Source organism: Diorhabda carinulata, chromosome 6 (assembly GCF_026250575.1).
Source record: "Diorhabda carinulata isolate Delta chromosome 6, icDioCari1.1, whole genome shotgun sequence".
Taxonomy (NCBI): domain Eukaryota; kingdom Metazoa; phylum Arthropoda; class Insecta; order Coleoptera; family Chrysomelidae; genus Diorhabda; species Diorhabda carinulata.
The window spans coordinates 30,746,120-30,761,847 of NC_079465.1; the positions used below are offsets into that span (position 1 = coordinate 30,746,120).

The following is a 15,728-nucleotide window of genomic DNA, read 5'->3' on the forward strand; positions in this document are numbered from 1 at the left end:
GGTCTAAAATCAAATTTTTTTTGTATATATGGCGGTGAAAAAAATTTTTTTCTATTGGTTACTTTTGTTTGCCGGAATTATTTTTTATTTTTGGAAAATGTCTCTTTAAACAGCTCTCTGTATTGGTGAATTTTCATAAATACTTTCGGGGGGGCTCGAATTTTTTATAAACCGATCGGGGGAATTTGGAAATTATTATACGGGACGTCCCCAAATAACACAATTAGTTTAATCGACTTTTTAACTTTAATCAACTTGATTTAAATCTGTTACGAGGAAAACTGATGATAATATGAATACAGAATGTGGAAAATGAGTCAAAACTGTGGATACAGCACATTAATCCTCCATTTTAATTGATTAATTGGGGTTAGAAGCGGGTAATACTGTGGATGGAGTCATATTTAACTGGCAGTCATTTTTCTATTAAGAAAAATCGTTTTTTTTTGGAAAATACATATACAGGAAGCAAAAAATGAGTCAAAACTGTGGATTCAACACACCCCGAACAATAATCCTCCATTTTAATTGATTAATTGGGGTTGGAAGTGGATAATACTGTGGATGGAGTCAGATTTAACTGACAGTAATTTTTCTATAAGAAAAATCGGTTTTTATTGGAAAATACATATACAGGAAGCAAAAAATGAGTCAAAACTGTGGATTCAACACACCCCGAACAATAATCCTCCATTTTAATTGATTAATTGGGGTTGGAAGTGGATAATACTGTGGATGGAGTCAGATTTAACTGACAGTAATTTTTCTATAAGAAAAATCGGTTTTTATTGGAAAATACATATACAGGAAGCAAAAAATGAGTCAAAACTGTGGATTCAACACACCCCGAACAATAATCCTTCATTTTAATTGATTAATTGGGGTTGGAAGTGGATAATACTGTGGATGGAGTCAGATTTAACTGACAGTGATTTTTCTATTAGAAAAATCGGTTTTTATTGGAAAATACATATACAGGAAGCAAAAAATGAGTCAAAACTGTGGATTCAACACACCCTGAACAATAATCCTCCATTTTAATTGATTAATTGGGGTTAGAAGCGGGTAATACTGTGGATGGAATCAGATTTAACTGGCAGTCATTTTTCTATTAAGAAAAATCGTTTTTTTTTGGAAAATACACAAACAGGAAGCAAAAAATGAGTCAAAACTGTGGATTCAACACACCCCGAACAATAATCCTCCATTTTAATTGATTAATTGGGGTTGGAAGTGGATAATACTGTGGATGGAGTCAGATTTAACTGACAGTAATTTTTCTATAAGAAAAATCGGTTTTTATTGGAAAATACATATACAGGAAGCAAAAAATGAGTCAAAACTGTGGATTCAACACACCCCGAACAATAATCCTTCATTTTAATTGATTAATTGGGGTTGGAAGTGGATAATACTGTGGATGGAGTCAGATTTAACTGACAGTAATTTTTCTATAAGAAAAATCGGTTTTTATTGGAAAATACATATACAGGAAGCAAAAAATGAGTCAAAACTGTGGATTCAACACACCCTGAACAATAATCCTTCATTTTAATTGATTAATTGGGGTTGGAAGTGGATAATACTGTGGATGGAGTCAGATTTAACTGACAGTGATTTTTCTATTAGAAAAATCGGTTTTTATTGGAAAATACATATACAGGAAGCAAAAAATGAGTCAAAACTGTGGATTCAACACACCCTGAACAATAATCCTCCATTTTAATTGATTAATTGGGGTTGGAAGTGGATAATACTGTGGATGGAGTCATATTTAACTGACAGTGATTTTTCTATAAGAAAAATCGGTTTTTATTGGAAAATACATATACAGGAAGCAAAAAATGAGTCAAAACTGTGGATTCAACACACCCCGAACAATAATCCTCCATTTTAATTGATTAATTGGGGTTGGAAGTGGATAATACTGTGGATGGAGTCATATTTAACTGGCAGTCATTTTTCTATAAGAAAAATCGGTTTTTCCTTGAAAATACATATACAGGAAGCAAAAAATGAGTCAAAACTGTGGATTCAACACACCCCGAACAATAATCCTCCATTTTAATTGATTAATTGGGGTTGGAAGTGGATAATACTGTGGATGGAGTCAGTTTTAACTGGCAGTGATTTTTCTATGAGGTAAATCGATTCTTACTGGAAAATATACATACAGGATGTGGAAAATGAGTCAAAACCATGGATACAAGATACTGTGGACTATAATCTTCCATTTTATTTCATTTATTAGGGTAAGAAGTGGGCAATACTGTGGACAGAGCTTGATATGACCCATAGTGGGTTTCCCATTACAAAATATGTGCCCCTCAAAAATTCTCTAAGAATATTGATACAAAATATAAAATTTTATAATACAGGGCGATCCTAATATCGATATATAATCAAAAATATACATACAGGATATACAAAAACCATCGATTTACGCCATACATTGTAACGTTTCGTACCACATTCGACTAATAGGTGCTAAATCTGGTGATTGTGTTGGACAGAGAACGAAATTTCGAGAAACTGGGCGTCAAAAAACAGTATACGGGATGTCTCGTACGTTTTACTTAATTTTAAACAAGTTTATCTATGTATTTCGATTTTTTTACGATTTTGAGTTGACAGAAAATTAAATTTTTGGGCGTTTTTACGAAAAACAAGCAACAGTTAACCAATAGAAAAAAAAATGTCGACGAATAATTAAATTATAACGGCCAGTTTTAATATATAAATATATATATATGGATAGTATTAATGATTTTTAAAAAAAGAAGAAGAAACGCGAGAAATATAAATATACTTAAAAAATGAGTAGAAAAATTTGAAACCAAAATTTAGGTACCTATTTTAGGGACTCCTTTGCATCTCTGTGTGCATTATTATGCTTAACAAGTATTATTATTATTATTATTATACTATAAACAATTCTGTGAACCTTTTATAACACGTCAGACATGACACTTTCGAGGGACAACCCGTATAGATGCGGTAGCGTGCGACGTTTTCGATACCCGAGCGATTAAAAAAAATGTATCGCTTAGAACTGTCTTCATTATTTTTATTATTTTGAATTGCGGGACAAACTGTATAATAAATTTTCTAAAATGAATTCTAGTTGTATTTATCGTGTGAAACTGATCTTATAAAAATTCTAAGCCCTCAACTATAGGACAACCTGTATAGTACAATTTCGAAAAAATTTCTAAATTTGTTTATCGTGTGAAACTGACTTTATAAATTCACTTTTTGAACATTTCTCATTGTTTTACGTCGAATTTTAAGTTGAGGGACAACCTGTATAGTAAATTTTCTAAAACGAATTTTGTTTATCGTGTGAAACTGGCCTTACATTTTTTCATTTTAAATGTTCCCTAGTGTTTTACATCGAAAATCGAAATTTGGGACAACCTTCATATATTTTTTAATTCTAAATTTATTTATTGTGTGAAACTAATTTTACAAATTGACTTTTTGATTGTTTTACTGCACACTTTAGGACAATCTGTATAGTAAATTTTCTAGAACGTATTCTAATTTTGTTTATCGTTTGAAACCGGCCTTACAACTTTACGTTTCAGCATTTTGACAGTTCTTTAACTTCAATAAAAAATTTCAGAGACAATCTTTATAGTTAGTTGAATATTTTCTATAATTATATATTACAAATTTTATTTCATATTGCGATATTTTATAACGAAAACTGAGACAATCTATATAGTTAATTTTTAAAACTCAAATTGTTCTATAGTTTTATGATATTTAAATTTTATTCGTATATTTTGATAACAAATATTGGAACAATCTGTATAGTTAATTTTTAACATTTTAAATTGTGATGGCTACTTTTCAAAAAATTCTCAAAAAAAACTTTTACATACTTCAATTTTGGAGACATACTATATATATTTTCTCAATTAAAACATTAATTTATTTTTGACGACATACCTAAAGATTATTTTTTTATATTAATAATCAGTTAATTAAGTAAAATTTAAAATTAAAAAAAAATAACTATACAGGTTGTATCAATATTTGTTATTCGAATAAATTATTTTCTTCTATCATTCATTTGCTTTCATTGGAAATTTTTCATTTGTCGCGAGATTTGTATCGAAAACTTCGCACCTAACTATATATTATGTTATACAGTATGTATTAAGAAAAAAATACACACAAATACCACATATAATATTTTTTAAAATAAGAACTCTGACAAGACTGTGATATAAAGTTTAATTATAAGTAATTTTAACATATTCAATTATTGTATATTAAATTTAGCTAAAACAAAAAATATTATGTTATATAGTGGATTTTGTGTAAATTTTCCTTTAAATAAAAAAATAATTCGATGTGATAGAAAATATATTTTGGTGAAAAAAAACTATACGAGGCGTTTTATTTATTAATCATTTAGAATGGTTTAACGTTGTTTTTGACTTAGATAAAACAACGTCTAACCCTGTATAATATATTTATACCTTAAACGTGTCTGTCTGTATTATTTTATCTGATGTAGGGTCCAAGTTCCTAACATATAATAATAATTTTAAATTAAAAAAAATTAATATAAATAAATAAATATTTATATATATATAAATATACGAGGTTCACACGAATTTTTATACGTCTGATTGCCAAGAAATTAATTCTAAAGATAAAAACAAAAAACTTAGACGAGGAAAATATATGTCGATATTCTGTGTATATTATAATGTAGAAAAGAAAAATATTTATTTGACACGATTTAAATGAAAACACTACAATCGCTTCCATTTGTAAAATAATGCCAATAATTTACCCCGGGGGTGAGAAAAAAATAATAGTTGATATTGGACCAATTGTCTCTACCAACTCACCATTTCAAGAAATTGAAGAATTGTTTCGGCGTCAAAATTGATAAAACATTATACTCTCTCTGTCCCTTTTAACTTTTTATCACGATTTATTTGTCTCTAAGCCTACCCTGACTCACTCACAATTCCATTTTTAGTGATGATTAAAGACTCATTTAAGCTCCAAAGTTCAAAATTCAGTTCAATTTGATCAAATTGAAATTTGTTTTACGAAATCCAATTGTCCCTACACCAACACTGACTTACAACCCCACCTTGATCACAAAATTTCGTTTTTTGTGATGAAACACTCATTCAGGATCCAAAATTTAAAATTTAGTGTAGATTCATTAAAATTTTATTAAATCGAACTTGTTTTACAAGATCCAATTGTCTCTACATCAACACTGACTACAACCCCACCATTTACTCACGTTTTGATCACAAAATTTCGTTATTAGTGATCAAAGACTCATTTAGCCTCCAAAGTTTGGGATTCAGTTAGATTTGATTAAATTTAAGCTTGTTGTTCGAAATCCATTCTCTCCGACTTACAAGCCCACCCTGATTCACGTTTTCACACCAAAATATCATTTTCAGTGGTTAAAAGCTGATTTGACTATAAAAATTGAAACTTTAATTAATTTGAGCAAGATTTCAGATTATAAAGAAGATTCATTTTGGCTCAATTCTCAAAAATATACGTGAATTTTATTAATTTTGTAATAACAGATGAACACAACTGTACTTAACAATAATAGAATTGTCTAGAACAATATAACTTACCCTAATTATTCAAACATATCTGAAAAGTATTAAAAAATATCACTAAATAGACTTAAAAAACTAGAATTTTAAAAGAACACAGCACGAAAAACAATCACTAAATTGAAACTTTGAGATGAATACACTAACACTTTCCATTCACAACACTCTGTCGTCCATTTTATTTTCACTGATATATACTCCATTAGTAACAGGTAACCAAATTAAAATTAAGTGCTTATGATATGAAATTATCATGTTTATTATAGTTTGAGCTAAATAAAAAAAATTTTTTCAATAAAATTCATAAGCAAATCAATTTTTGCCTTTTTTTTGTTATTTTCAATAACTTTTACACGACGCAGTGGTTTTTGTAACGTTCTAATAAAAACTCGATCTACTAATTCATCGATCTCTCTGCATTCTATTGATTCTATTAAAATATATTCGTCACTTCCGATATCCAATACCAACATTGATTTTACTTTCCACAGGGATAAAAAATACCTTGAGTTTTTTATTATAAAAGTTAAAAATATAAAAACAAATTTAAACTAAATAATAAAAAACGATTATTTGTTCGTCTTATTTGTAAAAAAAGTAAGATTATAAATTTTGTTTATGGAAATGTCAGTTTAACTAGTTCGTGACTGAATAACTCTAATAACTAAGACTTTACTAATTCTAATAAGAAGAGGATATAAAGGAAATGATTCTATTTTTATAAAAAACAATAGATTGCTTAAATGTTATTTTATATTTAAGAGACAATTGGTAAATTATACCTTCTATTATCTCGAATATATTTGAATTTAAAATCAAAGTCTTTTATTTTATCGAATAACTTTTTTTCCCATGTTTATTATTACTTTCAGAATTATATTTTTTAATTTTTATAACGGCGTTGTTTTGATATGAAAATAAAAAAAAATGATAATTATTGGCATTTTTCATTTAATTTTTGTATGAAACAAATATAAATAATAGATTAAATTATTCAGTAGAAATTATATACTACGTATGATTTTGCTGATGTAAATAAAATTGTACATTTCAATAAGATCATGTCTATGCATACGTTTTTTTTCTTTTAGACCATTCTTCCTTTTTTTAACCACTTCCTTTCTCTAAAAAACTATCCAGCCGTAAGTTGTATGGAAAATGGTAATAGTCCAGTCAACCTTTGTGGTGAAACTGAAAGGCGGTAGAGGGCGTACGTGTTCTTGCTTGTGCGCATGAATTATAATACTTGTAACAAATTTCCAAACATTTTTCCCTTTCATTATCCCTGAAAACGTTAAATAGATATTTAAATACGATAAATGAATAAACTATATGTTATTGTCGAAAAAAATAACGGAATAATCAAAATCTTATGTGAAATCGAAGAAAGAAAATTACTTGTACGCCTCTGGTGGCACAGTTTCGAAGTTCATTAATGACAATATATACATTTCTTAAAAAGTATTCTTGCCCTGTTAATTTGTGATTTGACGATAATGACCATTTTTCCTTAATTTGGGCATTTCATTGAAATCTTATTTTTATTCCATCAGAAAGAGCACCTTAAAATTCATAACGCAGCTGTAATAGCACGCATGCGCTAAAATGTAACGATGGAGTGATGTCTAACATTGTTGCCACATTTATTTTAACAACTGAGAAACAACAACCTTTGACGTAGTGGAAACAGTTTGCTTAACGCAAATTTGATAAAAATTTATTTTATCACTAAAACTGTTAAAAATATATATATAAAATTTAAATTGTTAACTCAAATTAAGATTTTAAAAACTCGAAGAATAAAATTTAGTTTAAAATATATCATATTAAAATAGATCCTTTAGCTCTGGCAACACCGCTGACTAATATGAATATTGAAGCAGCTGTACATTTCATTTTGGCGCAAATTTGCTCATAAGAAGCTTTCGTTGATTAAGCATTAGATTAGTTTCGATCTAAACTTTCTTAAATGTGTTTATACAACGGCAAGTAAGTTTTTGAATCTTTTATTTCAAATTATATATTTTGCTAAATATTATTGGTAAACTATCATTTTTTTCTTAAAAATTCATGTTCGTATTGTTATTTAGACCTTATTTTCTATAAATTACCCAATAATCCACCCTCTATTTTATATTTTTTGTTACGTATATGAATTAATTATTCAAAAATAACAAAGGTTTTTTATATTTTCCTTCCTAATTTTGATAAGAAATAATTTCAAGGAAATAATTTAAGGTAGCAATTCAATTTTATAAACCAAGAATAATTATCAGGTGTGTTTAGTTTAACAGAATTTTAAAAAAGGTTTTAAAGTAGTAACAGTGACATTTATATAGCCACTTCCTGTTTATCATTAATAGTTTTGACATTTGACAGCAATCGTGCTAATCCTGTCACATTTCCCTCTTAAAACCAGATGGACTTCTATTGTATAATAAATAAATAAATAAACAATTTAATTAATTGGTAAACCTAATAAAAAATTGCAATTTATATTTATGCTTAAAAAAGTATATAAAATAACAGTGTTGCCAAAATTTTTTGTTTCGCTAACTTATGTTTCAAAACGGATTTGTGTACCAATTATAGTATACAGTGTATATCGATAATAATTTTGAATTTTTGACAATTCAAAACAAGATGTTGACCTGAATTATGTATTTATATAAAATGTGTACAAATTCAATGACGAAATTGTGAAATTTTGGTATTAAACCACTCGAACTATTATCTTTCTGAGATAAAAATTTAAATGATATCGAACATATTGGTAAGAAAATTAACTTAAAATTAAATAAATCCTTGATGCAGGAATACCTACGGTTCGATATTAATTGATTGTTGTATAAATCCGATAGGAGCTAATACAAACGGGTAAATATAATAAAATAAACTTTTTATAATTTAATTTCTAAATATTTACGTGTTGGAAAACGAGGTCGGATTTTTCCACGTACATTTATCCAGTAAACAGTTACCACTATGTATATTCTAAAAAAGAAGAAGTTATTCTATTCATTTTTCTATGAATTGTATATTTTGAGGTCTCTTAGTTTCTTTAGCATCTCGTATACAATACAATAAATAAAAATTTAATCGTTTTTAGTAGATAAAATAATTTTCTATTTATGAAACTCCATTTTGTGACAATTTAACATAATACGTTATACAATATGTATAAATATTTAACTTGAATATAAGTCCGATCTAAAGATATTAGCGGGTTCCAAATACCCAGAAATATCTCCAGACAACGACATTGTTGTCAGACTGTGAACGTTGTTATGAGAAAAGTTACGAAAATAACATAAGCAAGGAATGTTAAAAGTTATAGGGAAGTAGAGATATGATCGGTGACGAAAAAATTCAATACTTATTATAGAATTACGAACAATGTTTCTATTAAATGGAAATATTTCAGTTCTAATAAGTTCAATAACACGGATATAATTTAAAATCAAAGATTCTTTTTCGTGAATGTATATATGACAACGTTGCTTTCATCGTGATTGTTGGGATAAGTAGAAAAGAACAAGAGATTACAATTATAGAAGTTAGAGAGAGATACGTATATATCACTTTTTTCAACTGTTCTGTAGTAATAAAGCTTCTTCTTCTTTTCTAAGAATTTAATGCCTACTAGTTTGACAACATCTTATAATAAACGTAAATTGATATATAAGTTATGGATGTAGAGGGTAAATGAAAGGGAATTTATTATCTTGTATAAGAAGATTTGTGATTAATTTAAATATTTTATAATAATACTTTTAATATTAATTACATTTTAATAGAAATAAAAGTATGGATATCTTCTACATTAGATTGAATAGAAGAATATTTTTTGAAAACAAATTGTTTTTGTTCGAATATTTAAAAAATATAAGCAGTAACTATAAAGATGTGTAGAGCTTTAGTCCGGTCAAATTAGTTTTAAATTTTTAGATTCAATATTTTTCAGAAACGGTGGATTTTACTGAAAAAAGTATTTAGACATTTTTTTATAGATAATCATGTGATGTATAATTGTGACTAGAAAATTTATCAAGTACGTAATCTACGGGGGTTTTGCATTTGTGATGATTTTTTTAAAATATGAATATTGTTATTCACGTATATGGGGCTTCAAAAATTTTGTAAAAATAATATTTTCTTTTTAGATGATGTTACGTTATTTTTTTCACAATTCCTATTCAAAATTGTACATATTTTTAATAGCAACGATGATTCTTTATACTATTTATAGTTTCGAAGAAAAAACCAGCAATTTTTACAAAAAAGGTAATTATTCAAAACGTATAAATTGTTTTTTGACATATGACAGCAGTTTGATATAACGCCCGCGCTTGCGCATAGACCACACTCTCATTTGACTCGTTGTTTTTTTAATTTCATTATTTATGTTCATATAAATTTGAACAGTACACCGTTTCGCGCGCTTTTTCTATTGGAGCTGTCATTAATTCTTCAAGGTCAACCAATCGCGTGAACGACTGCAGACTTTCCTATACAGGGAGCTCAATATTTATCATAACTTCACATAAAATTAGAAATTGACAACCTTTTTGTGTATAAACAGCTGCCAAACTTGATTCAGACTATTAGATACAGGGTGGAGTATGCTTATCACTATCATATTTTGAAATTTTCACAACTAGACGTATTTTACAACTAAAATTAAGTTGAATTTGTATTTCAGGATCTATTATCTCAATTATAAAACAAGATTATTTATATTTAATTAATAATTCGAAGTGCAAAATACCAGAGAGCGATCCGTATAATGAAGATATCGTTAATTTTATTAAAGAAGAAAAATATTTTAAATGCTCGTCAAAACATCTTCTAACTTATATTAGCAAAAAAAATGATATCGTTACGTTAAACGTAAATCAAAGTTTATTAGGAGAATATAGTATTTTTAATGTAAATTGTTGTTATTCTAATATAACAAGAATTAATTACGAAAAATCAAATGATAATCAAATCAAGTAAGTATACTTTATTTTATATAAATATTATTAATTTTTTTCGGGCAGTGTATATATATATTTTACTTTACGTGTCATAAATCTCCATAGAATTTATTAATTCTGGCAACGTTGTTCTAAAAGTCATCTAACACACGCTTTATTATATGCATCCACTTTTATATTCTTCAAAACAACTGATTCACGGGAACTTCAAATATATAATTATAATTCATTTTACCTACTAATGGATATATTACAAATTATAAAAAATCTAAATTTTTATATAATAAATCGTAACTTCTTACATTGACATTTAAGATTCTAAACAGTCATGGTCACTAAACTGGAAAGGAGCGCAACGTTGTCGATTTTAAATAAACGTAATTCGTAAAGATATATTCAATTCAATCAATTACGATTCTTAGTGGTTAAATATTCATTTTGTATTTTTAAAGTGTCATAATATGTAAGATTTATTTGTGCATTTTATATAAATACGGGATTTTACTTTATTCTGTAAAAAAATTGATCAAAAAGCGTATTTATTATCGATTAACTACTTATCCACTTATATCATACCTACCTTCATTCGCGCCAATTTGGCAACATCCGTGATCAAATTATGACTATTGCTGTTTAGTGACTCACAATTAGTTCCAAGCTATTGCATATTTGCCAGTTTTAACTATTTATTATTATTATTTCAAATTTTTTCCAAGAAAATAGAGCATTATTTATTATATAACGACAGTTTTGTATTACTTAATTAATAAAAACATTGTTTTATATCAAATTATTTCTAAAAGTTTTCGATTTGAGAGGAAATTTCATTATATATCATGGGAAAAAACATCGAGGAAATTTCGGTAACTACGGCAACGTTGACATCTTCTTTTACGACTTTAAAACTGTCTGTTTTAGTCTAAATGCCGCCATTATCATAGTATCATATAGCCATTTCTTCAATTTGTTCATTCATTTATTTATTACTGTTTTTGTGATATTTTTGTGAAAAATATAAACAATTATGTTAAATACGTGTATGGTATGTAAAAATGAGATCCATTTGAATTGATATTCATTGTTAAATCGTTAAGTATTTTTAGGTTAATTACCTATTTGATATTAATAATTTTACTTATAAATAATTAATTAACAATTTCTAATTGCTATTGAAGAGAGGAAATTTAATACAAAAACGAATCTCAGATTAAAATATCTTTGTAAACATAAAATTTTCAATAATTTTGGTTCGTATCATAGCAGGCATTTATAATATGTAAATACACATAAAAAATACAAAATTTTACCAAACTAGATACCTCCGACACCTTTTGTAGGTATTTTTTATTAACATAACTAATTTGACAACATTGAACTTTAGAACTGCACAACTTCAACGATCATATGGATACTTTTTTTACAACGTTGCCAGTTTTAAGACACAACACAATCATTGAACATATTGTCTTTACGTTAAATTCCGTAAGGCTTATTTCAGTTTGTTCAAATTTTTTTCCCGATAAATTAAATTTAAACACACTGTATATTTTTTGAAAAATTTGGATATTTTCGGGGGTTTAATTTACTGAAACAACAATTCACATCATAAAACTTAGCAACACTGTAAAACTACATAAATCAGTCGTACCATATTTAAAACTGTGTGAGTGGTTTCATTAAAATTATCTTGATAGTTTTTTATTTTATTTCACAAAATAATTAAAATTCACGTCAAGAAAATTGCGACGCTGGTATTTATTTTAACAATAAACCACATCGATGATGATTACGTCACCGTTCATGAAACGTCGTATCATATTATATACGTAACGTTGCCAAATTTATAAAATTTCCAGTCAATATTTTGTTTTCACTTAAAACTAATTCTTTTTTTAATATTTGTTGTCTTACGATTTTTCGTTATATAATTTGAACGATTTTTTAAAAATATGTTTTTATATTTGTTACAAAAATTGTATTACTTATTTAAAAGTGTGCTTTATTATTAAATTATTATGATTAAACAAAACAATACTTTCACAAAAAAAATTGGCAACGTCGTAACTTATTTCACTATAACAACGTGATACATCAATACCAATCGAATGAATGACGTCACGGTTCAGGAAACTAATCATATGATTATAGTATTAAAGCAGGGTTGCTGGATTTACAACATTATCAGTAGATCTTCTGATTTTACTTAGAAATTTGATATTCGCCATAATTTTCGGTACATCAATGGTTTTTTTTAGGTTATCTGGCTGCGTTTATTTCGAAAATTCAGTAGAATTAAAATTTCCTTTCGTAAAAGTGATATGTTCGACATTATTCTACGAAGTATACGCTAACGTACACGCAACCACATTTCCGATAAAGAAAAAAAAACGAACGCATTCCGATTCGAAATACAGCGTACTACTATTGGGTATAGACAGTATGTCAAAAGCGAATTTGAAACGGACGATGCCGAAAACTTACGAACACGTTGAACGTACCATGGTTAACCTTAAAGGGTATAATAAAATAGGCGATAATACATTTCCAAATTTAATGGCCGTACTATCCGGGTATTCCATGGATCAGTTATCGAAATTTTGTAACAAAAAAATAAAACAAAATAATTGCAAATTTATTTGGGATAATTTTAAATTTTCCGGTTATACGACAGCCTACGCCGAAGACGAATGCAGTATATCGACTTTCAATTACGATAGACTCGGTTTTTTACAACCACCCACCGATTATTATTACCACCCCTATTTCATAGCAGCCGAAAAACTACCCATCATCGAAAGAGGTAGAATGATTTACTGCGCAGGTCCGGAAACGTCCGGCGAACGTATCTTGAACGCGGCAAGAGATTTCTCGATAACCTTCAACGACACGCCATCTTTCGGATTGTTTTGGAGCAATAGTTTTAGTCACGATGACGTAAATATGCCCGGAGTTATGGACGATGCTTTTTTAAATCTATTATCGAATCGGGAATTTTTAATTTCTTTGAAAAATACGATTTTAATTTTTTTTAGCGATCACGGGTTTAGATTCGGCGATATTAGATACACTCATACAGGGTGGTTGGAAGAAAGATTACCTTTTATGTATATACGAGTTCCGGATCGTTTTAAATCGAATTTTCCGGAAAAATTCGATAGTTTATTAGTGAATTCCGGTAGGTTAACCACACCTTGGGATATTTTTAATACCCTACAGGATATTTTGAAATTACAAAATGATTCGTACGAAGTTTTAATTAGTCCCGGTTGCCGGTCGTGTCAATCTTTATTTCGAGAAGTAATCGAAAGTAGAAGTTGCGCAGACGCTAATATAGAACAGCACTGGTGCACGTGTAACGGCCATAATTATATCGATCCGAATGATCGGAGAGTCGAATCGATATCTCGGTTCGTCGTTGACGAAGTGAATCGATTAATCGATACGTTCGAGGACGGCGCGTTGTGTATGAGATACGATTTGAGGAATGTTAGAATGTCCGGCGTGTCCGAATATTATTTTAACGGTAAAAATGAAAGTTCGCGTTATTTTTTGGTTATGGTGGAAACGAATCCGCCGGCTATGTTCGAGGCTACCGTCGAGGAAGTCGTCGACGGGGAGGATTTGAGGTTATTGGGCGAGGTGAGTAGAATCGATCGATACGAACCTGTTACCAGGTGTATCGAAACAAACGGTTCGTTGAAAAAATATTGTTACTGCGATAGTTGGTGGGCGAGATTTAAAAAAACGGTTTGGTGAACATTTTTGACGTAGGAGTCGAAAAAAAGTCGATTGCGGAACATAATTTTGAATTACGTCACGCGCCAGGAAACGTATTATCGCATTAATGCGACGTTGTCAGTTCTAATGATTTTTCAGTAGATCTCCTGATTTAACTCGTTTAATGCATTATTTGATTTTTTTTCATTCATACAGTTTTTTTTATTACCATTTGTTTAATCGGCCGTGTTTTTTTTTTCAAAAAATTGCGTCGTTTTCCAGGAAATTTTTTTATAGAAATCTTTCGCAATAATGCGGTGTTGCCAAAAAATTCAGTGTTTTAGAGGGGGTTACGTCATTTTGGTAGATTTTCGCGTCGATGCGACGTTGCCAGTTCTAATGATTTTTCAGTAGATCTCCTGATTTAACTCGTTTAATGCATTATTTGATTTTTTTTCATTCATACAGTTTTTTTTATTACCATTTGTTTAATCGGCCGTGTTTTTTTTTTTCAAAAAATTGCGTCGTTTTCCAGGAAATTTTTTTATAGAAATCTTTCGCAATAATGCGGTGTTGCCAAAAAATTCAGTGTTTTAGAGGGGGTTACGTCATTTTGGTAGATTTTCGCGTCGATGCGACGTTGCCAGTTCTAATGATTTTTTAGTAGATCTCCTGATTTAACTCGTTTAATGCATTATTTGATTTTTTTTCATTCATACAGTTTTTTTTATTACCATTTGTTTAATCGGCCGTGTTTTTTTTTTCAAAAAATTGCGTCGTTTTCCAGGAAATTTTTTTATAGAAATCTTTCGCAATAATGCGGTGTTGCCAAAAAATTCAGTGTTTTAGAGGGGGTTACGTCATTTTGGTAGATTTTCGCGTCGATGCGACGTTGCCAGTTCTAATGATTTTTCAGTAGATCTCCTGATTTAACTCGTTTAATGCATTATTTGATTTTTTTTCATTCATACAGTTTTTTTTATTACCATTTGTTTAATCGGCCGTGTTTTTTTTTTTTCAAAAAATTGCGTCGTTTTCCAGGAAATTTTTTTATAGAAATCTTTCGCAATAATTCGGTGTTGCCAAAAAATTCAGTGTTTTAGAGGGGGTTACGTCATTTTGGTAGATTTTCGCGTCGATGCGACGTTGCCAGTTCTAATGATTTTTTAGTAGATCTCCTGATTTAACTCGTTTAATGCATTATTTGATTTTTTTTCATTCATACAGTTTTTTTTATTACCATTTGTTTAATGGCCGTGTTTTTTTTTTTCAAAAAATTGCGTCGTTTTCCAGGAAATTTTTTTATAGAAATCTTTCGCAATAATGCGGTGTTGCCAAAAAATTCAGTGTTTTAGAGGGGGTTACGTCATTTTGGTAGATTTTCGCGTCGATGCGACGTTGCCAGTTCTAATGATTTTTC

General features: G+C 28.8%; 1 protein-coding gene across 1 annotated transcript; it reads left to right on the plus strand.

The window, feature by feature from the left end:
* The first annotated feature begins 8,362 nt into the window (after window positions 1-8,362).
* On the plus strand, window positions 8,363-15,298 carry LOC130895563 (uncharacterized). The gene is made up of 4 exons (XM_057802926.1): window positions 8,363-8,489; window positions 9,776-9,896; window positions 10,315-10,606; window positions 12,847-15,298. Exons 2-4 carry the CDS (start codon window positions 9,776-9,778, stop codon window positions 14,345-14,347), a joined length of 1,914 nt encoding a protein of 637 aa, XP_057658909.1. The 5' UTR covers window positions 8,363-8,489; the 3' UTR covers window positions 14,348-15,298.
* Window positions 15,299-15,728: the final 430 nt, after the last annotated feature.